The following is a 27,574-nucleotide window of genomic DNA, read 5'->3' on the forward strand; positions in this document are numbered from 1 at the left end:
ATTTCATAGAGAATATGTAGTAAACACTTAAGAATCTTGTGTAGAGCTGGCTCTCCTGATGACAAATTGGTTCCTCCTTTAGATATCATCTGTTCTGTGAAGCCCTTGCTTTAGTTTCTCTCCTCTTTTAGCTGTAGATACACATACAGAAATAATTGAAGGCAGATATTTTTACATATGTTTGTAGCCCTGATGCTTTGCATAGCACCTAGCACATAGAGATTCTCAATAAATGTTTAAGGTGAGTGAAGAAGAGAAAACAACAGATGTTTCTTGAGCATTTATATGTGTCAAACAAGTAGATCTGTTATAGCCAACAGTTGTACCTAAAAACCCTCCTTGTGAGAGGCAGGTATGGCTTTTTCTCTTTTCGTCTGTGATACCTCAAAATGAATAAATGGAGCTAACGAGTAAGAATGTATTAACTATCTAGGGGTTTTGCATTGTTATGGCACTTCTACTTTGGTGTGATTCCATGCCACTACATGTAAGAGAGAAAATTATGAAAAGCAAAAAATATAAATAGGGTTTATAACTATTTAACAAAATACTGGCTTAGTCTAGGGACTTGCTAAAAAATGCTCTGCAAAGGAGATGGCAGGTATTCGAAAAAGTTGACTAATTGCAGGAATGAGGATGGACGTGTGGTTATAATCATCATGATCCCACAGCACAGAAAGGGAGAAAATGGTTACTAACTGGTTGGGACATACCATCCCTTATGTTCAAAAAGCCCTGTAATGGCAGGAAGAATCAGGATCAGGTACTTGAGGAAATGAGGTGAGAGTAGAAAAGCAATGAATAGCAGCAGCATTGAAAAAGAAAAGTCAGATAGAGGAGTTGACAATAACTGCCCCAGAAGCACCGGGGCTGGTTACTTCTTTAATATAAAAAATATAAATCCCAGCACTTTGGGAGGCTGAGGTGGACAGATTCACGAAGTCAGGGGTTCGAGACCAGCCTGACCAACATGGTGAAACGCTGTCTCTACTAAAATATACAAAAATTAGCTGGGCATGGTGGCATGTGCCTGTAGTCCCAGCTACTCAGGAGGCTGAGACAGGAGAATCACTTGAGGTAGAAGTTGCAGTGAGCCGAGATCATGCCACTGCACTCCAGCCTGGGTGACAGAGCGAGACTCCGTCTCAAAAACAAAACAAAACAAAAAACAAAAACATCCAGGAGATTGCACAGATCGGGGGTATGTGCTTTGACCTCTGACTGCTGCTTCTGTCACAGAGATGCAAACAAAGAAGTGGGCAGCCATTGTTATTGTACAACCCTCTATTGTAAGTGCCCCCCCACCCCACCCCCTGGCTGTTGTGACTTCCAGGGGATTTAAAGGGCAATACCCTTTTATACCCCACTTTTTTTTTCCCATCTGGGAGCCATGCATTAAAGATTAGGCCAGTCAACATGTACCATAGGCCGGGCTCAGTGGCTCATGCCTGTAATCACAACACTTTGGGAGGCCAAGGTAGGAGGATCGTTTGAGGCCAGGAGTTCAAGACAACACAGTGAGACCTCATCTGTACTACTGAAAATTTTTTTAAAATTAGGCATGGTGGTATATGCCTGTAGTCCCAGCTACTCGGAAGGCTGAGGCAGCAGGATTGCTTGAGCCCAGGAGTTCAGGGTTGCAGTGAGCTATGCTTGTGCTATTGCACTCCAGCCTGGGCAACATAGCAAGACTCTGTCTCAAATCTGCTTTTACAGGGAAAACTAAAAATGACCATACATGCTCAGGGAAAGACATAGGCTCTCAGAAGACCTTAAATGTACATCTCAGGCTGATCCTTGACAAAGAGATAGTCTACAACAATTAAAAAAATCAGAACAATAACAAAAAACAGCCAACTCTGGGGAAAGGGAAGAAACTGATTTCCAGAGTTTCTACATGATTAGATTTAAATGTCCAGTTTTCAACAAAAAAAGATTACAAGGCATACAAAGAAACAGAAAAGTATTGCCCATTCAAAGGGAAAAAAAGAAATCAACAGAAATTGTTCATGAAAAAAGACTCAGTGGTAGATCTACTAAATACAGACTTAAAAAAAAAAATAACAACTCCTGGGGCTGTGAAAGAAAACAGAGACAAAAAACAACTCACTTAAAGATGCTCAGAGGAATAAAGTCCGTGACCATCCAGCTAAACCATTGGGTACAGCCCATGAATCTGTATATAATCACACATCTGGCCATTTCTGCTTCCATGCAGAGTACACAACGAGTTGCACTGCTCCAAGTTCTGCCCACTGGGAAGATTTCCCTTCACTGTTGTCCTTCAAGAATGTCCTAGAAAGGGACTGTAGTGCTGCAGCTGTTCACTTCTGGGTGATGCCTGCATATTATGCAGATCCATTTGTGAACCAGGCCCTATCTTCTCTTCCTGTGTCAACTGATCATAGGGAACTCCCCATGAGGCCATAGGTGCAAGCTGGGGGAGAGAAGGCAGGGTGGCGGGAGTGGAGACTGTGGGCATTTGAGCCACTTCCTCATGTAACTTACTTGTGCCTTCAAGACCTGCTCAAGCTCGATCACTTTCATTTGATGATAGAATGCTGCCATGCATGACCACTTTATGGCTAGATGGGTCAGAAATCACCCAGTTTATGATAGGCCGTTAGGTCACATGGTGACTTGATGACCCATAGTCAAATGTTCAGTTTCCACCAAAGCCCAGTAACGGGCCAAGAGCGTCTCTCAAAAGGAGAGTAGTTATCTGCAGAAGATGGCAGGGCCTTGCCCCAAAATCCTAGAGGTCTTTGCTGTGATTCACCTATGGGGGCCTGCCAAAGGCTCCAAACAGCATCCCTGTCTGCCACTGACACCTCAAGCACCATTGGATCTGCTGGGTCATATGCCCCAAGTGACAGAGCAGCTTGCACAGCAGCCTGGACCTGTTGCAGAGCCTTCTCCTGTTCTGGAACCCACTTAAACTGGCAGCCTTTCAGGTCACTTGATGAATGGGCTGAAGTAACACACCCAGATGAGGAATGTGTTGCCTCCAAAATCCAGTTAGGCCCACTAGGCATTGTGCCTCTTTCTTGGTTGTAGGAGGGGCCAAATGCAGCAACTTATCCTTCACCTTAGAAGGAATGTCTCAACAGTCTCTCTTTTTCCATTTTTCTGCCTTCTTATCTTCTAGCGGTATTGGCAGCTGATTGGGTTGTGCCCATCCAGATTAAGGTTGGGTCTGCCTTTCCCAGCCCACTAACTCAAATCCTTTGGCAATACCCTCACAGACATACCCAGGATCAGTACTTTGTATCCTTCAATCCAATCAAGTTGACACTCAGTATTAATCATCACACCTCCTTTCATACCTTTGTTCACATTGTTCCTTCTTACAAAAATCACACAGGAGCATGCATACATACAGGTGAGAGCTTTCTGAATTTTTCCAGCCCTTCAAAACCCAATATTAGTTACATCTATTTTGAGACTCTTTCTGACCACTCCAATGTTAAAAAAAAAAAAAAAAGTGCTCCTTAATTTCTTGTAATATATATATATTGTCAGGCTTATATCTCTAATCTGGCATGTTATTTATTGGTCTATATTGTTATTTGTCTTTTTTTTTCTGTCTTAGAGTCCATCTTTAATAATGTAATTAGGTGCTCATTGTCTGCCTAGATTGTGTTGTATGCATTGATTGCATTAATCAACTTTAAATCTTAAGAGAGGAACCTGAGATTCATAAAAAGCCTCATACCTAGTTATTGGTGGATCTAGAACTCAAATGAAGGTCTTTTTGATTTCTAAAGAATAATTTTTACCTGCACCAAGATGTCTTAGAATCAACTGGGGAGTTTAAACATACAGATGTGTAGGCCCACATCAGTCTTTCTCAACTGATTGATGATACAAAACCATGATACAGTGGTAGTATACTCTTTGTAGGCTACATTCCCCTCCGCTCTCCTTCCCGTAGCACTTAACAACTGCCCCTTACATATAGAAATTCAGTAAATGTTTATTTACTTATTTTAGGCGTGTAACAATAGAATTGTTTTTATTTCAGCACTTAGTCATTTCTAATTGCACAGACATTGCCTTATAGATCCTCAAGTAATGAAAAAAGGGAGAGAAAGTGACTTTGTTATTTAATTAGCATATATGTTAGCTAATGGTTATCGAACGATCCCAGTACCAGTTAGTGTTGTAAACACTCTACATGTGATTAACTTATTTAGTCCTCCCAGCAACCCTTTCAGCTAGCTATTATCTTCATTTTATATACAAAGAAATTGAGACACAGGTTAATAATTCACCTGTAGTTACCAGTTACTGAATGACTCAGCTGCGACCTGAACTTAGGCAGTCTGGCTGCAGAGTGCATACTTCTAACAGTTACTTTACAGTGACTTCTCAAACATAGAGTACCTAAGACGGTACTCTACTCATAGTTCAACAGTGATTAAGTTCCTCCAAACCATGTACTTGTTTTGTGAAATATTTAATATATTTCAAAATTGAATGCTGAAACCAAATTATTATACCAAATACTCTACTCATAAATTTATCTTTGAACCTCAAGACTATCTCTATCAAAAAGTGCCATTTAGCTTTACATGATTTATATTGCATGATGCTGGGGCAAACAGAATCTCTTTTGCTTTTAATTGCAAGATGTAGTTTTTCCTCAGAGCATTGAGAGAACATGTTTTATTTCCTTTACTAATCCTCTGTTTTGAGGAGTGATTTCACTGGAACAATTTTAAGGAGTGAACGATACAGATTTTATGTTTAAAAAAAACGCTGAGTATGAGAGTTTGAAAAAGGCTCTTTCTTCATTTATACCTAAGAAATACCTTAATTTTGATTACCCTAAATGGCAGAGGTGGGGTGGGGTGACTAATATCATTTGATTCTACTTTTTTGGAAAGAAATCTTCATCAATTGGTTTTAAGATATTTTTGCTAAAGATGATATTATTAGAGTTAATAACAATAGGCATAAAAAGTGTGTGCTTTAAACCCTAACCTAAGCACAGAGTGTCCTTGTAAAATACCTTTCTGATTAACTGAAAACCAGAAACCTTTTTCCAACTCATTTTACTGAAAATATTTACAGAATAACAAATTCAGCCATGGTAAGCAGAATATACTGAAAATAATTCAGTCTTTCAGTGCCCTAAATCATTGTAAGTGTTAATAATACTGATTGTACTATATAGTTGTAGATTATGTAGAAGGTAGAGTTGAATCTAGATTAGAATATGGCCTGGGGGTTGCTTTTTAAACCCATTACTTTATGTAAATAATTCTTAACCTAATATTTGCAATCACTGTTCCAAAACACTGGAGTTGTAGTGATAAGCAACATAGACTGTATCCCTGACTCCCATGAAGTTTACAGTTTCCTAGGAAAGACAGAAGATTAAGGAATTGATGAAGTGAGAGAAGTGTTGTGATTGAAAAAGAAAAAGAAAAGGCACTATGGAAGCATATAGCAAGAGCATCCAAACCAATCCAGGGACTAGAAAATACTTCCAAGAGGACGCTTACAGGGTGAGCCTGCTCTATTCTTTTTCTCTCAAAAATGGAAGATTAAAAAGTTTTATTAATTAGGTGTTTGGTTTAATCAGGACCATTTATTTGATATATATTATTAAGGATTTCAACAAAATTAACTCTTTTGTAATAAGAAAAAACATTACTTTTGCATGGAAAATACAGATCCATGGAAAATAATTGTGGCACATTTCCTCCAAGTATATGGTAGGATTATAGGAGGTTTTTCTTCTTTATACTTTACATATAATTTGATAATGTCAACATGAATTTCATAAATAATTATACAAGTGAAGTTTTAACCCCTTTTAAATTGTTTAGTGCAACTTTATTTAAAAATGTATATTTTTTTAAAAATTAAGACCCTAAGCTCATTCAGGAAAATGAGATACCATACTGTCTTTGGTGCAGATAAGTGGATTTTTAAACTAGTAAAAACTAAAAAATCAGACATACGAAGGTTATCAATACATCATTATCGTCCATCAGTTTTCCAAAAATCAAGGGAGTGGAAGAAAAGAAATGTCTAAATTTCATATCATAATATAGAACTGGCTTAAAGGATTCTGACACTCGGGATAGATAAGAAACCCGCTGGTCCAAATGCAGTGGTGTTTACAACTAATTGATCACATCCCGTTATGGATTTCTTTGTTTCCTTTCCACTCCCACTGCTTCACTTGACTAGCCTAAGAAAATAAAATAAAATACAAAAGAAACTCAAGGCAGAGAATCTTTACACCTTGAGGATTTATTTTCTTAACACTATGAAAGAATGTCTAGAAAGGTCACCTTCCTTATTAAAAATAAAAACCATACTCTCCAAAGTTAGCTTCATTAGAAGGATATCCTGGTGAGAAGGACAACTGAATCACAAACACAGAGACTTAGTTTAGCCTTGTAGTAACTTCTACCACATTTTTTGATTCAGGGAAGTACTAATTAAGCATTCTAACCCAGGGGCAAACCTTTGTAATTTTGTTCCAGGAGCATAGCTGAGATGAGGCTAGGATGTCCAGAGAATACTTACATAACGTTATAAAGAAACTACCGTGAATTTATCTACTGTCATTTACATGCTTTTGTATCATCTGCAGAAAATGTTCTAGGAAACAGAAAAGATCTTTCCTGGTTCCTTTGTTTGTATGGCAACATGTTGGATGTGATTTTTAGACACTACCTAGATATATAGAGATAGAAAAATCATTCTTCTCCAACTTATCTAGGATTCATTCTCTAAGTTTTCCTCTGTTATGGCAACAAACACTAAGCATAATTTCATTTTTCAGAAAGTTTCTTCCTGTATCTAGAGAAGTGTGACTTGTGCTCCTGACTGTGGTTATGGTCTTTGATTAAAGTGCATCCAAACATGTCACCATTAACCATAAGAATCACAAAATAACATAATGGTTGCAGGACAGGATTTCTTTACAGGTATGTTATTTTCTCTATGGCTCCAGAGGTTAAAATTATGACTCTACCAGAGTTGAGTAGAGTTAGCATTGGACTCTCTGATCCCAAAACCCATGTGATACCGTTGTTTGAAGATGTTCATTCACTTTTAAAGAATGAATTTTAATCAAATCCTGTTTCCATTCTTTATGGTTTAACAGAGTTCTGTCTTTGACATTCCCTTCTGCTTTATCATGTAATCCTTCAATATTTTTGGAAAATCCTTTTATCATTATAGTAAAATACCATCATATTTCAATATTTTAATATTATTTTTAGTCTTAATGTGCTGAAGTTTCTCACTTCTTTGTGTCCAGTCTTCTGTGTTCAGCTACTTGCTAGAACACAGAAAACACAGTCACTGAATGTGTGCTCTTTTCCCTGGAGAGAGAATTTGTTTTAAGTCCCTTTTCATGTCCTGAGGGACAACTCATTCTTGACAGTTATTTGAAAGACTTAGGCCTTGCCTCACAGCCTAGTAGGACAGACAGAAAAGTAACCCACAGTTAAAACAAAGAAGGCAATGCTAAGTGCTATGGTGGAATTCATGTGGGAGGCCAGGGTAGGAATACCTGAGCAAGCATAGGGAAGTCATTGAGTGCTTAGGAAAATATGATGCTTGAAGAAGTAGAAGTTAGCCAGAAGGAAAAAAAAAATAGAAAAATATCTTCAAGACAGAAGGAACAGCATGTGCAAAGCCCAAGCACACACAGATTAGAGGAAACGGAAAAGCTTTGATTAGAGAGGTAGCTTGGAGAAGAGACTGCATGGGAGAGTGTCTGAAAATGAGACTAAAAATATATGCTACTTTGCAAATACCATTATATGCCACGCTAGAGATTTCACATTTTATTCTGAAAGGAACAGGGAACCATTGAAGGATTTTAAGCAGGGGATAACCAAAACTATAGTAATAAGAATGAGACCTGGAGGCTCAGTTTGGAGGGTGAGAAGAAACTAGGATGATTTACAAATTTCACAGTCAAGAAGAACTATGAGAACAGCTGTCTCAGTTTTTATATTTTCCAAATATTTCTTTTAGATGATTAGCAGTTAAAAAAAAAAAAACTTAGAATGAGGGAAAGCCCTTGCTTTTTTACATTTTTTTTTAACAGTTTTTCTTAAGAAACAACACTGGTTGAGGAAATGCCCCCAAAGCAAAAGCCTGAGGGTATGGGAAAAGGCCCTTGGCACGTTTTCATGTTAGTCTATGTCAGAGTAGTGATGACAGAATGAAAGGTTATTAGATGTGCCTCTAGCTTTGATCTCCATTTGGTTTTCCAGTTCCCCTGGGAAGTGCCAGTCTTAAAACATAAACTAACAGGAAGGGTAATGCTTTAAGTGTACAGGCCTAGTTTCTTTTTGAGAGAACCTACAGCAGGATGTGAACATTCTGTGCCAAGCCTCCAGGGGTAAGTTCTGTTCCTTTTATAGAAGAGAAGATTTCCAATTAGGTGTGGGTATGTTTAATTCAGGGATAATATATTTTGAAACCTTATACATATGATTACTCAGAAGCCATCCAGCTGTAACCATTAAAAAATTGATATTTTGATGCCCGAAAAGACTAATAAAGTTTTAAAATTATAGGCCCAAAGAAGAAGTGACTATCGGGAAGAAGACCCTGAAATTGCAGTGAATTGTAAGGCCGTAGTGTAGTGCTCCAAATCTGAATCAAAATGATATTTTGTCAAGCACAGCATATTATATAAAATGCTTAATAAATGGCAACATATCTGCAGAAGATAGTCTAAAAAGCCTAGATACAGAAGCCTTTTTACAGATAATTCATATGGCTAGTAGAACCTTAAAACATGTTTCTAATGGCCCAGACCTTAAAGCACAGAAGCTGTGAGGAAACTAACATATAGATTCTGTTGTATGGGCAATCTATAATTAAAATAAAAAAGTTTAGCTATTATGTAAAAAGAGAACCTAGCACAACCCTTTTTGACACTAGCAGTACTGATTTAATGCAGTCTGCATGGTAGATGACTAGCCTGCTTTGTCACTTGAGCAGTTTTTTTCAATCTGTGGCCTTAATGTTTGATCCTGACAGGATTTGCGTCACTGATCCATATCACTGCCTGTGTGATGTCAAAGTGTGGGTGTTCAGTTATTGAGGCATAGTTAACCTAATGTGCTGCAGTAAATCCTAAGTGCTCCTTCCTACTAAAATAACAAAAGAATGATTCATCATTGTTCATATTAGGCTGATACTAAAAATAGTAATGTTCACAACCTGCTGCATTCATGGACATTAATATTACAGCCTCTGCAGCTTTCTAAACAAGTGCACTAAAAATAATTTCTTGTTTAGAAACAGGTGCTTGGTAAACACATCTCCTTCAAGTTTTCCATTTATATGCAGTTCAATTTAGTGCTAAAGGTAGATTCTAGCCATAAGTCATTCTTCAAATGTACTCTACTTAGTGTTTGTCACTGATACATCTAATTGTGCTGCAAATTTAATCACAGAAATTTTCAGTTACTTGTACACAGATAAATGAAATTATCCACAATTCTGAATCATACTTAGGCCCCTAATTTAAGCATTCTGCTTTATCCAAACTTTAAAAAGAATAATAAATTTCCAAGGAAAAGAAAGGTCTCTAAACATCTAAGCATGAATAATGACCTTGATCTTTTCTCTTTCTTCTGTAACTTCCTTATTCTGTTCCCAAGTTCTGACTCACCAATTTGGTGAGTTCCTAGATCAAGGCCTACACTAATTGCCTGCCTTATTATATGAATAAATGTTGCCAGGTGTTTCATAGCCTTAATAAGTAAGCATTCCTTATTAGTAGGGGGGCCTTATATCCCAATTTGTCTAAGATAGTTCTGGTTTTTGCCTCATCTTGATATCTAACTGGTATGACATTTGTCTCGGATTTATCATTTTTAAAACAGTATTATTAGTAGTTCATTAAAATAAGTTGTGATAGATTTGGTTGACCACCATTTTGAATTTCCAGCTTCCGCCTTGATCTCTATCTAGTAAGTAGCTCATCCGTCTCTTTGTCACTTTAACTTGTGCTTAAATCTTAGACAACCCAAAATAAATCATTCTCTCTTCCTGACCCTTGCCAGAAGCAAGTCTTAATTAACAGTGAGTGAAAGTGTGCTTAAATTTAAAGGACTGGGAACTAACTCCTTTCAGTTTCCTGGTGGTAGTGGCAGAAGTATTTGATGCTGCTGTCTTTGCTGGCCACTTGGTGTCACCAGGGCACCAAGTGGAAGGACCAGTGGGAAGCATATAGGTTAAATAAATAAATATGAGGAAATTAAATATTTCTGCCACTGAATATATAAAAAATAGCTTGAATGATTTTTATCACTTATTGTATTGTGTAAATCTATAACTGTTACTTGGCAGTACTTTTTTATTTTGCAGTAAACTCTCTCAGCAATAATGAGCTCAAAAACAAGGTCTAAATTTGGTGAAACATGCAAAAGAAAAATAAAGACAATTCAGTGAGATTTGTAAAAATATTTAACGTTTTTATAGTACTTAATATTGTAAAAATATTTGAAGTATTTACACATCTCAATAAGAAACAAAAAATAGAACTGAGAGTATCCTCCACTTAGCAGATATGCTCCCAGCTTACCAGATAGCACCTTAGAAACAGTTTTTCTTAATATAAACATTGTAGTCTTAAAATATTACAAAAAAGAGTCAATTGAAGGTATCAGCAGCTTTAAGTTTATAAACCATAAAATACAACATTGTAAGCAATTTTATTTTAAAAATTAAGATGACTATTTGAAAGAAGAAATTTTTCAATTAAATACCAGTGATAAGGAATTAAAGACAGGTGTAGCTAAGAAATTAAAATACATATATACTAAGAATAATTGTTCTGTTTATATTACTCCAATATTCAGATACTCAATATGAAGAATACCTTTAAATGCTCTTTAATGTAATTGCATATTTTTTTAATAAAGCATTTTATTTTTCGATAGATTGTTAGAACTTTATCTCCCTCAGTGTAATTAAAATATATCAGTCAATAAAGAAACATAACAAATTATGTATTTTTAATTATTTTTAGCCCCCTTTTTCACTTTCAGAAGTGTTCCTGATTGGATGATGATAATATAATTATCCTACCTCTGCTCTGTTTCCTCCTTCTTCCTGTCACCAGAGCTCAGCCAGCCTGAAAGATAAATCCCTATCCTTCTTACTGCTAAGAGTTATTCCCAAACCCTTATCCATAGATGTAGGGACATTTCATCAGTCTAGGAAATGGGAATAATACAGATAATGTAGTGGTTTTTCATTAAGTTAAATTTATTTACTTAAGACTTTTTAAAAATTCTGAAGTTAAATCTTTTATAATGTTTGAAGTTACAGTATCCTCTCTTTATGAATTGATGTGACAATATAGGATAGACTTCCTTCTGTCCATTCTTAATTTCTTCTTAACTTTTAATGTCTTTACTTGGCCTAATGAAAAGCTGGTTAATGAGTCCCCAGAATTTGTTTTGAAATTTTGCTGGCACATAAATCCAAATGTTTGGGAAATACTAACTTAGAACACAGATAACTTCTGTATTGACCATTTTCTAGTTAATATCTAACCTCCTAACCTTATCCAGGCACCCTCACCCCTCAAATCAATCCAAAATATATTTGGCCTTAGACTGATCCTCACATTGCTTTCCTATTAGCATGTATAATGTAAAGTAAAACTTCTGTTGAATCGACATCTTAGTGTAAGTAAAGGGGAAAATTATAGAGAAAGAAATCGGCGACTATCTGGTGAGATATGCAGGTTGATTAAGGCCTCTGAACGGGAAAAGAGGTAAAACCTGGGTGAGAAAATGAGAAAGAGTTAAAAGGAGAAGAAACAAGGTTTGATTTGTGCCCAAGGACAAAATTATAGTTTCTAATTCTTCACTCCCCTTATCTCTCTTAAGACTATTTGCTTATTTCATTGTCAGTCACTCCCCGGCAATAGACTCCTTCCCATGGAGCACCTGGTTAGTTGCAGATTTCATTGATCTTTCCTTGGTCCCTTGACTCTGTGGACATGTGTCAATTAAGCTCTAAGCTGCATGAGTTTAACACATATTATTTAGATGCTTATTCAGAACCTGCACTTTAATACTGCCACAAGAATCAGAGTCAGGGTCAGAGTCAGTCTTTTGAAATATCAGATAAAAATAGGTAGAAGAATAGAAGAGTGTACCTCACATCCCATCCTTTTATATCTTAGTGACCTGAAACCACTCTTTGTTTAGCTGAACGAGTCTGCCTTTTAAATTTTTGGACATGCAAATGACCCTGATTATTATAATCTAACAGCAGCCTTAATAAACAGCTGATCTGGTTTGCCAGGAAAATAAAAAATCAAAATCAACTCTTCTTACTTTTAATTTGCCTCATAGCTGACAATCTTTTTCTGCAAATCAACTGATTCATCTGTTGTAGCTGTTCATTTTGCAACTATTTTGGAGGACATATTGCTAAAAGTTAGACATTTGTGGATGCTTTACTGAATTTTATATATGGTAGAAGTCATCTTGGACGATACCTGCTTTAGATTTTTTTTTTTTTAAGCCAAATCATTGGAATCATGTTGTATGGCAGTGTGGGCAATACTTAAACTGCAGAAGGGAAGAACTAACTTAACCAACTTGACAGCATGGTCCTTGGTATCTGATTTTAATCATGTTTCAGCTTACACAAAGCAGAGAGCTTTTATTGCTCATCCTCTAGTAAGAGCATAAGACTAGCCTCCCTCCTTTTTAAATTTTTATGTATTTATTTATTTAAAGACAAGGTCTCACTATTTTGCCCAGGCTGGTCTCTAACTCTTGGGCTTAAGCATTCCTCCCACCTCAGCCTCCCCAAATGCTGGGATTACAGGCAAGAAGCAAGCCTAGCTTTTTTTTCTTGATTTTTTTAAGCTTACTCTTTATTCTTATTGTTTTTTCTATATTAATTTTCCCTTTTCTTCAATTTATCATGGCTTGTGTTTTGGTTTGGTTTTGGTGCTACATATATCTTAAATCACCTTAAATTGTCTTTTGGAATGGGTTTAGCTACTAATTCACTGATTGTTTTCCATATAATATCCCTTACTTACTAGAAACAGTTTAGGATCTTTCTTCACAATAGTTTCAGTGAGATAAATATAGGTACATTTTGCTTTATTATATGTAACTAGCAGATATTTAGGGCATAATAGTGTTGGGTTTTCCATCCAAATGTCAGTGCTTTTTGTGTGCTTTAGGCGATATTGACTCCTACCTTCAGAACGCTTCTAAGAAAACTTAACAAGACTTAACTTCATACCCTTACTATTCTCCCATTTGCCACAGAGTTCTCATCCTCAGTGTTAGTGACGTGGTCACTACATTCAAGGACCTTTTGGTTATAGTGAGGACAATACAGAATGCATGTATTTTTTGTTTCCTAAAGACCTCGTTAATTTGAGTATATGTGTCAAACAATTTTTCTATAGGAATAAACACAGAGGACGCATTGAGGAGATTACAGTTTATAGGAATGCATTATGCAGTGACCAGCATATTTTTCATTTTCCCATTCTTGTTTAATTATATGATAATTTTAGCAAACTTAAAAATGTACCTGCTTATTTTTGTAATATTATCTCAAATATTTTGCAGAGAGCTATCTTAATAGCATGGCATGTCATAGCAATTGTTTGGATTTCTTCATAATATTTTAACATGTTAACTACCATTCCTGAACTATTGATTTTCAGGTAGGCTTGTCAATACACGCACTAGCACTGTGCTTAAGTGACATTGCTTAAGCACTTACTGTGTACCAAACACTGTTCTAAGTGCTGTACAAATATGAATTTATTTAATCTGCATAATATCTCTATGAAATAGAATAATTATTTCCAATTTACATGTGAGAAAACTAAGATACAAAGAGGTTAAGTAACTTGAAAGGTCTCACAGCTATAAGCTGTCATTAGAATTAGACGGGCTAGCTCAGAGTCCGTGTTCTTCATCACTACCTTATGCTGCCCTATGTTTAGGCTATAACAAATTATAATAAAATGAATGATAAAATAGCAAAATAGTAACAAAATTCCACTTGAAGACATTTTGATCCCAGTGAAAACAAATGTGGTTCACACAGTATTGACAAGGATAGACTGGTATTTTACCAGCTTGAGTGGCATCACCCAGTTCATGTGGAAACATAGTAGGCTACAGTAAAGAATTTGGACTTCATCTCATCACAATACAGAATGGTCTCTGGGTTATAAGCAGAGGAGGATACAATGAAATTTGTTTTTTAGATCAGGTTAGCATTAGTGTGAGAGATGTATCAATTGCTAGGGACTGGGGGCAAGGAGACCCATTAGGAGAATACTGGAATAGTTCTAGAAAGAGCCTAGTGCTGCTAAGGCAATAGCAGTGGAGTAGAAGAGAACATGGATTTGAGAGATATTTAGGAGATAAAACTGTCAGCCAAATAGATGATGTGGAAATTGAGATGAGGGGGAAAACAGAGTCTAGGATCATTCTCACATTTCTGGCTTAAGATTAACTTATCATGGGAAACACAGAGGCGGAGTGACTATTGATGGAAAAAATAACTGGTTTTGAGTTTTATGTAAATTAAGTATTATAGATCTAGAGCTCAAGAAAAAGTCTGGATGAGATACAGAATGATAATCTTTCATGAGAGTAGTAAATAAGATCATCTTGAGAGATCATGTAGAATAAGGGAAGTGGACCAAGAGCAAAACTCCCAGGAAAACAAACACTTAAGGAAGAGCAGAAGACAAGAAGCCATTAAAGAAATTGAAAAAGTATGATCAGGAGGTAGAAAGGAAACTAGGAGAAACTAGTATTTCAGAAGTTAAGGAAGAATATTTAAGAGAGTTGTCAGCAGTGTTAATTGGATTTGGTAAGTAAGAATTTGATCTCAGTGACTTTTGCCAGTGCAGTTTCAGTAGAGTGGGCTGAACAAAAGCCTGATTATGGTGGGTTGCAATGTGATTTTGGGGCCGGGCGCAGTGGCTCATGCCTGTAATCCCAGTACTTTGGGAGGCCCAGGCGGGTGGAGGTCAGGAGATCCATACCATCCTGGCTAACACTGTGAAATCCCATCTCTACTAAAAATACAAAAAATTACTCAGGCATGGTGGCGGGCGCCTGTAGTCCCAGCTACTCGGGATGCGGAGGCAGGAGAATGGCATGAACCCAGGAGGCGGAGCTTGCAGGCCACTGCACTCCAGCCCAGGTGACAGAGTGAGACTGCGTCTCAAAAAGAAAAGAAAAAAAAGAAAAGAAAAGAAATGTGATTTTGGAGACTTCCATTTCAAGTCATTTGGTAGAATGGATGCTCTGCTCTGGGTACCATCCTCTTATTAAAAAAAGATCTTCTGTAAGACAATTTTAATTGCATTGTTGTGCCCACAAAAAGTAAGAGACATGTCCTAGGGGATAGGGAGCAAGAAACAATGCTGGGACAGTTAGTTATCCATTTGGATTAAAATGGAATCAGATCCTTTTCTCATACCTTACCCCAAAATTAATGCTTGAAGACTTAAAGACTTATGTGAAAGGATAAACTTAAAAATAATAATAAAGAGAGAGTATCTTCATGACTGCAGAGTAGAGAAAGTTTTTTTAGGATACAAACACACAAAATGCTAACTATCAAATGATCAGTAAATTTGACTTCATTACAATTAAGAACTTTGGTACATCATAAAATATATGAAAATATAAGTCATAAACTAGGAAGAGTATATTTGCAACCAATGTAACCATAAGGAATTAGTATCCAGAATACACAAAAACTCTTCCCAATCTATTTTTTAAAAAAGACTACCCAGTAGAAGAATGGGTGGAAAACATGGACTGGGTAATGCAAAATAAGATCAAAGTGAGATTGGCAAAAATTTAAAAATCTAAATACCAAGTAATGGAGAGAATGTGAATCAGTGGAACTTCTTATACATGTCTGGCTGGTAGGAATATAAATTAATATACTCGGGAAAACAATGTGGCACTATCCTATAAAAACTAACATTCACAAAACCCTAAGACACAGCATTTCCTCTCTTAGGTACATACCTTAAAGAAACATTTGCACATGTGGGCTGAGAGACATAGAGATAGCAGCAGTGTTCTGATCCATGCTTCTGTCTAAGAGATAGCATTAGATTGTCTTCTTTATCTACTTTAATTCCTTTGTTGATGTCATCCAGTCTCATGGATTTAAAGCCTATCTACCAAAGACTCTGGAATTTGTATCTCTAGACTAGGTAAGTATTTCCTTGAACTCCAGAATAGTAAAATGAACTGCCTGCTAGTTGAAATCTCCATTTGAATGACTAATAGACATTTGTAACGTAACATGTCCAAATCTGAATACCTAATCATCCCCAAATATGCTTCATCCACTTTTGTGCTATTAAAATTAGTACTGTTATGAATGTTCTAAATTACATCCTTCGGTTGGTGTTATATGTAAGCATTTCCACTGTCCATATACTTAAAAGTAGAATTACTGGATCGTAGAGTATGCATATGTTCAACTTTAGTAGATATTGCCAGTTTTGCAAAATGGTTGTACCATATACTTACCAGCAATATGTATAAGTCAGATGAATTTTTTTAATATAACTGAGATCATGTTTTAAAATCCAGCAATGGCTCTTATTTTACTCAAAGCAAAAGCATACAGTAACCTGTGAGGCCTAACAGAGTGTAACTCATTTCCCTCTTAATCACTCTAACCTCACTCCTTTTCTCCCGCTTCACTCATGCTGCTTTGGTGACAGTGGTGTCCTTGTTAAGTCTTAAACATGCCAGTCATGTTCCCCCTTAGGGCCTTTACACTGGTTGCTCCCTCTGTGTAGAATGTTCTTCCCTCAGATATCCATATGGCCCACTCCCACACTTCTTTCAAGTCTTGGTTCAAATGTGACCTTCTCATTGAAACCTAAACTGATCTCTGTATTTTAAATTGCAATATTCAATCTCCCCCCTCACCATCAGCCTATCTTAGTACTTAAAATCCTTTTTACCCTACTGTGTTTTATTTGTTTCTTTTGAGATGGGGTCTCACTCTGTTGTCCAGGCTGGAGTGCAGTGGCAGGATCACAGCTCACTGTTGTCTCAGCTTCCTAGGCTCAAGCGAGATTCCCACCTCAGCCTCCTGAATAACTGGGACCACAGGCATGCACCACCACACCCAACTCAGTTTTTGAGATTTTTTGTGGAGACGGGGTCTCACTATGTTGCCAAGTCTAGTCTTGAACTCCTGGGCTCAAGTGATCCACCTCAGCCTCCCAAAGTGCCAGCATTACAGGCGCGAAGCAGCACACCCAGCCTCTCTTTTTTATTTTATAGCATTTATCACTTTCAAATATACTTCATGATTTACTTGAATATGATTTACTTATTTACCATGTTATTATTTTCTTCCTCTAGTGCCCAGAACAGTATCTGGCACATTGTAGATAATCTATATATGTTTGTTAAGTGAATGAAAGCAAAAAAAAACAACAACAGAAACTGAAAAGAGCCCAAAAGCTAATGACAGAATAAACAAATTATAGTTATTTACATAAAAACATAAATGAAAATGAGGAAACTACAGCTATATGAAACTACATAGATAAGTCCTAGAAATCATAATATTGTTTAGGGATATATGTGATTTTTTTGTTAGGAAATTATTTTTAAAAGAAAGATAAGAATAAACTCAAAATTCAGGATAATGGAGACATGAGTGGCACAAAGTGTTGGATTAGATGGTGAAGGAGCACATGGATGCAACAGTGTTGGTATGATCTGTTTCTTGGCTTGGATGGTGGATTTTAATGACTTGCACTTTAATGACTTTAATGACTTGCACTTTAATGACTTGCACTATTTTCTTTTGTATGTATCAAATATTGCATAATCAAAATTTTATTTAAAATGTGAAAGTGAGTGTAAGGTCAGAAAATAGAGTCATGTTATAGAGTTAATGTTACATAGAGTTATAGTGAAGGAACAATGCTTCTTCTACAAATAGGGGAAAGGAATGAGAAAAGTTTGTATGTAACATTGAGTTCAATTCCATAACATCAAGAGTTCAGTTTCATGTCAAATAATGTGAAGAGTTCAATTTCGAGATATGGTTGAAGTCAGGTTGGGGAGGGCTCCTAAAGTGTAACGAGAATCTCTGATAATCACCCTAGAAAACAGTGTAAGTGATTGACCAGGGAAAGATTCATGAAAGGATTCCTGAGCAGTGCTGACAGCTGAGTTAAGGCTGAAGATACTAAATTTATAAACATGCCAGTCTGAGTACCACTTGATTTCTACAGCTCAGGTGTAAGAGAAGACTGATTGAACTTGAAGATTTTCAGGAGATGGGGAAGTCAAAGGAAGACATGGATGGGAAAGGAAATCAGGCTGTGAAGGCAGTGTTGGATCAGGAGAAAAGGGAGATCACTATGAAGAACAAATGTAGAAGAAAGAGAACTGGAGAGATGAAAGAAAGATATGATGGCCACGTGTAAGTTTGATATTTCAAAGATGAGATAGTGGAGTTCTAAGTAATAAGTTCCAGGATGTATCTTTGAACATGGGTTACTAAAAATAGAATGAAAGACACAAGTTCAAGGAATTTTAAGCCTAGATTTTGGACATAAAAGTCATGCTGATGGACAAGAGTTGGGATAGAAGACAAAATTGAACACAGCGCCAAAGTTCTCAATAAATGAGGACTCAGCCTTAAAGCATTGAGAAGGGGTAGAGGGTTGTATGCACATATGCCGTGATCTCAAGGAAGAAGGAACTTTAGCATGAAACAGGAACAACAGTGGTGAAGGGAAGCAGCCTTGGAGTATCTGCAGACTACCAACACTGCTTCAGGAGAAGATAGGAAGTCTCTGCTCCTGGGGCATGCTGGGGAAAGTTTTCTACAGGACATCCGTGCTTCATTTCAAGGCAACACAGGAACAAGTGTTCCGTAAAAAGGTTGAGGATATAGGAGAATTTATTTATAATGGAAAAAAAAAGTTTCTTTTCTAGTGAGCATAATGGAAAGGATTGAAAGGAGATGATAAGTTAAATAGTCAAGAAATAGAAATACAGCTGTGCGCAAATTTGAGCCAAAATAAGAAGGTGGGCTGCAGAGGCTTGCTTTTTGTTTAGGGGCTGAAGATCAGAGACATGGTTGGATTTGCAGGGAGGTTGGGTCTAACGTATATGAGTACATTCTGTTGAGACCAGGAGACTCCTTGCCCTTTGGTCTCGTTTTTCAGGGCAACCCTGCCTTTTCATAGGAATTTTGAAGTTAACAGTTACCTTTCCCCACTTGTAAGAATAGGCCCTTACTGTCTTATCTCCTCTGGGGTGTCTTACGTATATTTATTGAGACCTATTTCTCTAGGTTGTGCTTTGCCAGTTATTTTCCACCTTTGTGTGAGATGGGGCCTTTGAACATAGTTTACACTTTTTGAAAAGTATAGCCTTACTATTAGATAATCCTGCCTTTGCCTCGCTTTGTGCCCTTGGCAAGTTACTCTGCTTCAGTTTTCTTACCTGGAAATGATGCTCACTTCACTTCTTAGGATTAAGTGAGTTAACGCAAGTAAAACACTCCAAATGATGCCTAGTATGTACTCTGCACTATGTGGTTATTTTTGAAAACATGGTGATCATACTTTTACATATTATAACTATTACTTACTGAGTATCATCAACGAATATACTTGATACTTTAAATTTATTTAATTTCATTCTCACAACAATGCTATGATGTTGATTAACCTTGTCACTGAAATAAGCTAAGACCTCAGAGAAGAGCAGTAAATTGCCTTGCTGATAAATACTGAAGCTGTTATTAAAATATATCTTTTAATACCAAAATTCACTTTCTTTCCACTGTACAACTTGTTACAAACCACTGTCATTATCATTACCTGTATATTTTTGTTAGCTGTTAATAAATTTCCTCTGAAGTTACATAGCACCCTAAAGTAATGAAAGATCTCCAAAAGTTCTTATTCTTCTTTCCTGTTGTAACTGGACATCTTTGGTCTCCTTTCTGGTCTCTACTTGTTCTTGGATAGAGAACTCTGAACCTGCACCTGAGGCTGTCTTTTCAGATTCATGGATATGAGTAAGAATGCCATCTACTGAGCAACTGCACTTTAATTTAAATCATAAATTTAAAAAAAATCAGAAAGAAAATAAAACCAATAATGAAAGTGGTAGTCTTTATTCTCTTAAGAGGCAAGTAACAGCCTGAAACGTAAATCCCACCTTTGAGACACATGTCTATCAAACCTATATTCTATACACAATTATTTGTGTATTGTGGATATTCCTTAAGGATTGAGTATGGAGAATTATGTTATACAATGACATTTCAGACTGAATCTTTTAAATTAATATTATCTCAAATTTTCTAAATGAAAATTAGCGGCAGGCTGCATGAGTAAAAAATTAGAAGATAGCACCTGTGGTGTTACTGAAGTGAACACAAAGAGAATCATTTTACATCAAATATATATTTCTGAAAAGTATACTTTGATGAGCTTTTGAATTGGTTCATAAGGAAGTCTGAAAGATGGTCAAATTCAGGGCAGCAGCAGTAGAAATCATTTAATCATTTTTTTTTCCTATATCAGAAATGCTGCAAGCGGGAACGTTTGCTTTTTTTTTCCCCCTTCCCCTTTCCTGGGTCACTGCAGGTCACATGATGGCTATCACGTGACTCGGTCAAAGGATCTTTTCCTCTTACAGCCTTGCAGAAAAAAAAAAAAAAAAAAGCTGTTCTCCAATTAAAGCTGTTAACGTGTACTACGCTGTTTCCTTGTTGGATTTTCTTGTTCTCTGCTGCTACTGTAAAAACAAAATGAGTGGTAAGATTTGCTGTTTTCGAACATTCTGCTTTTATTTTAAGACAGAAAGCATTGTATTAATCTAAAGTCATGCCGTGTGTTTTTTAAAATAGACGCTAAATATCATCGCCATAAAATATTGTAAATTGTTGCCATGTAATTACAAAAAGGTTAGACTATGTAGAGTTATTTTGTAATTTTGTATTCCACGGAATATTCCATTCTAGGATCTTTATTTTACTAGGTTTTTCTTCTAGAGCTAAAATCTGAAAATTGACATCAGATTATTTGGAAGCCATTGTGAACGCTGGCTTATAGAGAATGTGTAGCACAGCAGCAGCACGTTGCATTTTAAGAATTAAAACTCCTGGACAAATTTGTAATTTTATTTAAAAAAAACTCTTAAATATGAATGTGTATTAACAAGGAAAGATAAAGAAGAATTTAAGTTATATTAGATGAAATATCTTTAAGTCAGTGATGGCACTTTTTAAGAAGCTGGGGTGGGGAGCTTCTCAAATTTCTTAAGACAATTGGTTAGAATTGTTTACTCTTCTGCAGGTTTTTGAAATAGGAAATGTATCCTTAATAGCTCCATGATTGGAGTAAATCATGCTCAAATCACATAGATTATAAAGGAGCTACTAAGTGTATGCACAGTTGTTCAGGTATTGCTACTCTTGTGCCACGTATACATTTGACAGTAGGATCTGAGTTTCTTCATTGGGACAAAATCTCCCTCATTGCATACAAATTTAAGTCAGTTTGTAGTTAATTTTCTGTTACTTTCTAAATTAAAAAGTATTGTTGGAACTAAAGAGCTAATCAAACATTTACATCATTAAATATGCAAGGCTTTAAGGTTTCGCTACTATAGACACAGGAATAACAACAGACATGAGATGCTGTAAACGTTGTAGTTCTAAACATCGATACTTGTATTTATTATGTTCATACAATAGGGGTTTGCATTCAGTGTTAAATGTTACTTCACAACATTTTAGGCATTAAATATGGTACCGATAAATTGTCTTTTTAAAAAAAAATCTGGCCGGGCATGGTGGCTCACACCTGTAATCCTAGCACTTTGGGAGTCCAAGGCAGGTGGATCACCTGAGGTCAGGAGTTCAAGACCAGCCTGGCCAACATGGTGAAACCCCGTCTCTACTAAAAATACAAAAATTAGCCAGGCATGGTGGCACATGCATGTAATCCCAGCTACTCGGGAGGCTGAAGCAGGAGAATCGCTTGAACCCAGGAGGAAGAGGTTGCATTGAGCTGAGATAGCGCCACTGTACTCCAGCCTGGGCAACAGAGTAAAACTCCGTCTCAAAAAAAAAAAAAAGAAAAAAGAAAAATCTAACCATGTACCATTTCTGCCTCAGGATAAAAAAAAATTTTTTTGCTAGAGTGAAAGGATTACTTCGTAAAGAAGTAAGTTAATCAGTCTTTTTCCTGGACTACTGGTTAATATATTTACTACTGGTTTATTTTAGGTTACATTTCTGTTTTCAGCATCACACTTAGATATAATTTAAAAACAAAGTAGAATTTTGTATTAGCAAATTATAAACTGTTTTAGCGGCTATCAAAGTACAAAATGGTTTGAATTGTAACTACATATGTATTCATATTTCTGGTAAAAGGAGGGCAACTTGAAGCAATTGTGTGATTTTACTATTTTAAATGTAATTAGCAATAACTTATTATTCTGATGGCAAAAGAAAAACACCTATTCTAATGACTTGATGTAAGGATTAAATTTGACAGCATATGAAAGGACCCACAGTAAAAGTGCAATGCTAATGGCCTTTATTAAGATTACAAAATGTGATTTTCAGTGAATTCTCTGTCAAGTTCTCAGCTGAATTTCACATATTGTAAGTAATACCTAAGCCACCTGTAAGAATTCAGAAAGTTAGTTTACTGTAGTTTTATATAAATTAGCTAATGGAAGTAAACCAGCATTAGTTTAAAACAGTTCTCATTTTTCTTGAGTCTAGAATATAGGAGCTAAAAGGTGAGTTTTGCATGAAGCTTTTCTGCCTAGAGGTATAAAGCAGCTCACAAGTTTTATTCAGTAAATTAATAGGTAATGTTTGCTTAAACTTAAGAAAATTTTATTCTTTCTCTCATGTTTTTAAGGATGTAAAGACAACAAAGGCCTTAATTTTCCTTAGAGGCTTTAGAGCATTGTTCTTAAGCCTCAAATTATGTCAGTTGCCAATACTGCATAGTATTGTAATGTTTACTAAAAATGTGGTAAGGATATGTCCTTAGAAATAAAACTACCTGGTTTTGAATTCCACTTCTACCACTTGGGGAGCTTAAGCTCTCTGTGCCTCAGTTTCCACATCTAGAAAATGGAGATGATGATGATGATAATATTTACCTGATAGAATGATTATGAGGAGAAAAAATATGTAAAAGGCCTAGCACATAGTAAGTTAGTATTAGCTATATATAATTAAGATAATATTCTGGACAACTTCATGTATTTGATGGTGGTCTTGTTTTGGATGGGAAGAGTATCTTATTGAAAAGTTCTTTTCACAGCCAGATATTATATAGTGTAATTTAGTGTTCTACACAAACACTTCTTACTTTCTCTCAACCACTTCAGTCTTATCCCTGCTTTCTCTTCCCCTCCCCACCTCTTCTGTCCTTTCTCTCCCCTCCCCCTTTCTCCACATCGTTCCTCCTCCCCCTTACCCTTCTGTTTTCTCCTCTCCCTCGCTTCTTGTCTTCTCTTCACTCTCCTTTACTGCCTCTTGTCCCCTTTCTTATCACTCCCTTTTCTTCTCTTACCTCTCGCCTCTCTCCTTCTCTCCCCCTTGCCTTTCTCCTCTCCTTGCTTGCTTCCCCCTTTTTTCTCCACTTTCCCCACTTTCCTTACCCCTGTTTAGTATTTTCCCTCACCCCTGTTTAGTATTTTCCCTCTTACACCCCCTTTCTTTTGTATTCTCTTTTCTCTTCCCTAGCTCTCTCATCTCCCTAGCCCTAATTTCATCACCACTGAGTGGTTCTGTCCTCACCCCTTGCCTTCCCTAGAAAGGGCAGAATGGCTGTAATCCGGATTTGCTGTGACCTCCATGCCCTTTATTCTGATTTTCTGAAGTATGTATAATATTAACAGAGTTACTTGTTTTCTACCCTACAATTAAGCTTTTCCTCCTTCATTTCTTTTATAGCTGAGAGCCATTATATAATGGTAGATTATAATTCTGCATATAAAAGAGATCCTTCCCCCTTTACATTCCTCATCAGACCTTTGTTCTTATTCCCTTAGAAATAAGTAATTTCTTTGAAAAGGTTTCATTTCAGGTTATAAAAAACCGGTGGGCATGAGGGGACACTGCAGTGTAAAGTTACAGGAAGAAAGGAACTGGAGAGACTTTTTTAAAAGTTACATAAAGCAACTAAGATTTTAGTTCCTAGAAAGAACAAAACACACCTTCTCCAAATGCTTCTTTTGTTCCCAGAAACGTTAAAAGAGAAGGTAAACTAGAGATAATAGTTATAAAAGTTAATTGGAAAACCTAACACTATAAAAGTGGAAGGAAGTGTAGAATGAGAGAAGCTGAATTTTCTTTTTTAGAACTTTTTAGTGTGAGAAACAAAAAAATTTTTTTTTCCTTTGGGTAAATAAACGTGTGGCATTTCTCTTTGTTCTTAAGCCCCCATAGACATGAGTCACACCTTACACAAGTATTTTAACCCTAACAAAGCAAGTTCCAAATTTCTAACTGTTCTTCCTCTTGCTGCTTTTCACTCTTGCTTTTTTATTTTGTCCCTGTTACTTTTGAAAATTTTGCCTTTTGTATTTTTCATTGATTTTATATACAGAGTTTAGTTTGATTTTTCTCTAGGTCAATGTTTCTAAACTTACACTATTATAAGAGTCACCTGGGATATTTGTAAAGTGAATATGATTCAAGACCCCATTGACTAAGAATCTCTAGGAGAGCCTGTTAATCTGTTTTAAAAAGCCCTCCAACCTCCCCCCCACCACCACTACCCGGCAACTTTAAGAAACACAAATGTAGGTAAAGGGTAATTTGTGCACTTTACAAGATAAATTTTTATAACAAGTCAGTCATCTGAATTTCTTTTTATAAAAATGTAGTTACTGTTGGCTTGAGTGTTTAGATGAAGTATTCAAAATGTAATTCAAATTGTTTTCAACTTTAGCCCGATAAGCAATCATGGGTTAATACATCATTTCTGTGATCCATTCAGGTCCTGCTCAGGTTCCAATGATGTCCCCAAATGGTTCTGTGCCTCCTATCTATGTGCCTCCTGGATATGCCCCACAGGTATGTTTTTATGCTATTTTTCTTTTCATATTTATATAATAGTGATAATGTAATTCTCTTTGACTTTGATTTTGATTAAAAAAACCATTTAATTACTGAGGCTTACCAAGTGTTGTGTATCTATCATAAATCTATTTTAAGTATTTTAGTACATTTGGAAAGGAAGAAAAATTTTTATTGGCGACACTCATCATTTGTCCTTGTCTTTGGGTATTAAGTCACAAAAGAAAATTCATTCTAGAGGTTTATCTCCCTAAATATGTGACTAAATAAAAATAATATTTTAGTTTGTAAAGGTGCCTACACTGACATTTTTAAATTTAGGAATTTGCTTAGATGTAACCCAAGACAATGCTTCCAACTTTATTCATACAATGAATCTCAGACACTGATGATAATTGTGTGGCATATTGTGTTCAATAGAAAAGAGTTTAGCAACCCTGAGGGATGAGGGGGAAATCAGTATCTCCATACACCTGTAACCTTTTATGCACAATGACATGGAAGCTCTGACCTTAAAGTATAGTAATTTATGAACACAGGCAAACTGAATTAAACTGTAAAATCTGCAGGTGTTCAATATCTTCCACTACTGAGATTTCGTATAGTCTGCACTCTTTGCCTCAATCTATTTTGGGAAATAATCATTTTCTCTCCCTAGCATTGAATTTACACTTGAAGTTTTTCTTCAGGCCCTCTGTTACTTCCTCACTGATTATGCCAGAATATTGGTGGTGGGATATTGGGGTGGATTTTCTGCACACTCTGTGAAGCACACCATCACATGAACAACAGCAAAAGAAGAGCGTGCTGGGAAGGAGAGAATGGAATGAGATTTAGAGTCAGAAAAGCTGAATCCATATCTTATTTCAAACCTTTGCTGGCTACATGGTCTTGGGCAAATCAACTTCCTTCAGTCTCAGTGCCTTCATTATGAGATGAGATCTCGTACTGAAATTACCTTGTAAGCTTTTCAGAATAGTCTCCACTAACTATCTCTACTTTTGTTTAGCACACTGACTCCTTAATATAGCCTGCATTCTGTCTATATTACTCTACTAAAACTGCTTTCCGCTGTGTACCAAATCCAAAGTCCTGCTTTCCAGCCTGGTCCTCTTTGACCTCTAAAAATTTGGTACCACTGATAAGATTTACTGCAGATTTCCTTGACATCATGCTGCCCTGATTTTTTTTTTTTTCTACTTCTTTGTTGCACCTTCTCAGATCTTCCTTCTCTTACATGAAGACTGTTCTCTAGCATAGTTCAGTTCATGATTTATTGAGTGGCACCACGTACTGAGCTCTGTATTGGGAGCTAGTGATAAAAAGATGATTAAGACAAGTTCTTTCAGTGCACTTAGGTTATGTGCTGTTCTCTCATCTTACAGTATCTTTTCGTTTTATTTTTTGTGGCAAACTCCTACCCTTTTCATTTCACTTCATCGTGAGCTCTGAAAGCAGTTTTCCCTGAGCCTTTCCAGGTGCTTCTCCCTTTGGGCTTTCATGGCATATTATTAATACATATATTCCTCTTTTCATAAACTTATGAAACTGTAATTCTCTTTCCTGAGATTATGAATTCTTACAGTTCCTATATTCAACAGTGTTCCACAAATATGTATTGAGTGTTTATATATGTCAGGCACTCTTGAGTGCTTGGAATATGTCCATGACTGAAAGAGGCAAAGACTCATGCCGCTCTGTGGTTTATATTCTTATGGGGAGAGGCAAATAAAAAGTGGATAAACTCTATAATGTTTGCTGGGCATGGTGGCTCACGCCTGTAATCCCAGCTCTTTGGGAGGCCAAGGCGGGTGGATTACCTGAGGTCAGCAGTTCAAGACCAGCCTGGTGAAACCCTGTCTCTACAAAGAATACAAAAATTAGCTGGTCATGGTAGCAGGTGCCTGCAATCCCAGCTACTAGGGAGGCTAAAGCAGGAGAATCACTTGAACCTGGGAGGCGGAGGTTGCAGTGAGCCGAGATTGCACCACTGCACTCCAGCCTGGGAGACGGAGTGAGACTCCGTCTCAAAAAAAAAAAAAAAAAAAAAAAAAAAATTCTATGATGTGTTAGAGCTGGTTATATTTTACAATAGAGTAGTCGGAAGAGGCCTCATTGGGCAGGTAAGATTTGAGCCAAGTCTTGAAGGACAGGTGGGGGTTAGCTATGCATCTATCTGAGAAAAGAGGATTCTGGACAGAAATGGCCAGTGCAAGTGGCCTAAGATGACAGCATGCCTGGGAACAGCAAGGAGGTCAGTGTGATTGGACTGATTCATCAAGGGAGAATAGTAGGGAATGAGGTAAGAAGTAAGAAGTCTAGATCATATAAGACTCTTACTCATCTTTATATCCTCAATGCCAAGTATATAGCCTGTCATACAGTAGGGGCTCAGTAAATATTTGTAAATTAGATAATCATCCGAGTTGAGGTT

The 27,574-nt window shown here is 36.6% G+C and overlaps 1 protein-coding gene across 3 annotated transcripts in view; it reads left to right on the plus strand.

Moving 5' to 3' along the window:
• The window catches only part of FNDC3A (fibronectin type III domain containing 3A), a 224,862-nt gene that overhangs the window by 110,730 nt on the left and 86,558 nt on the right, over positions 1-27,574 (plus strand). For 2 of the 3 annotated variants that reach the window (XM_054445858.2, XM_054445860.2), the window contains exon 4: positions 25,061-25,137. In XM_054445858.2, coding sequence (XP_054301833.1) covers positions 25,061-25,137 — 77 coding nt within the window. Of the gene's footprint in view, positions 1-2,997; positions 20,843-25,060; positions 25,138-27,574 lie in introns of those variants that run through there. The other variant, XM_054445861.2, reaches the window with a different exon arrangement.

Source organism: Pongo pygmaeus, chromosome 14 (assembly GCF_028885625.2).
Source record: "Pongo pygmaeus isolate AG05252 chromosome 14, NHGRI_mPonPyg2-v2.0_pri, whole genome shotgun sequence".
In the NCBI taxonomy this organism is placed as follows: Eukaryota; Metazoa; Chordata; class Mammalia; order Primates; family Hominidae; genus Pongo; species Pongo pygmaeus.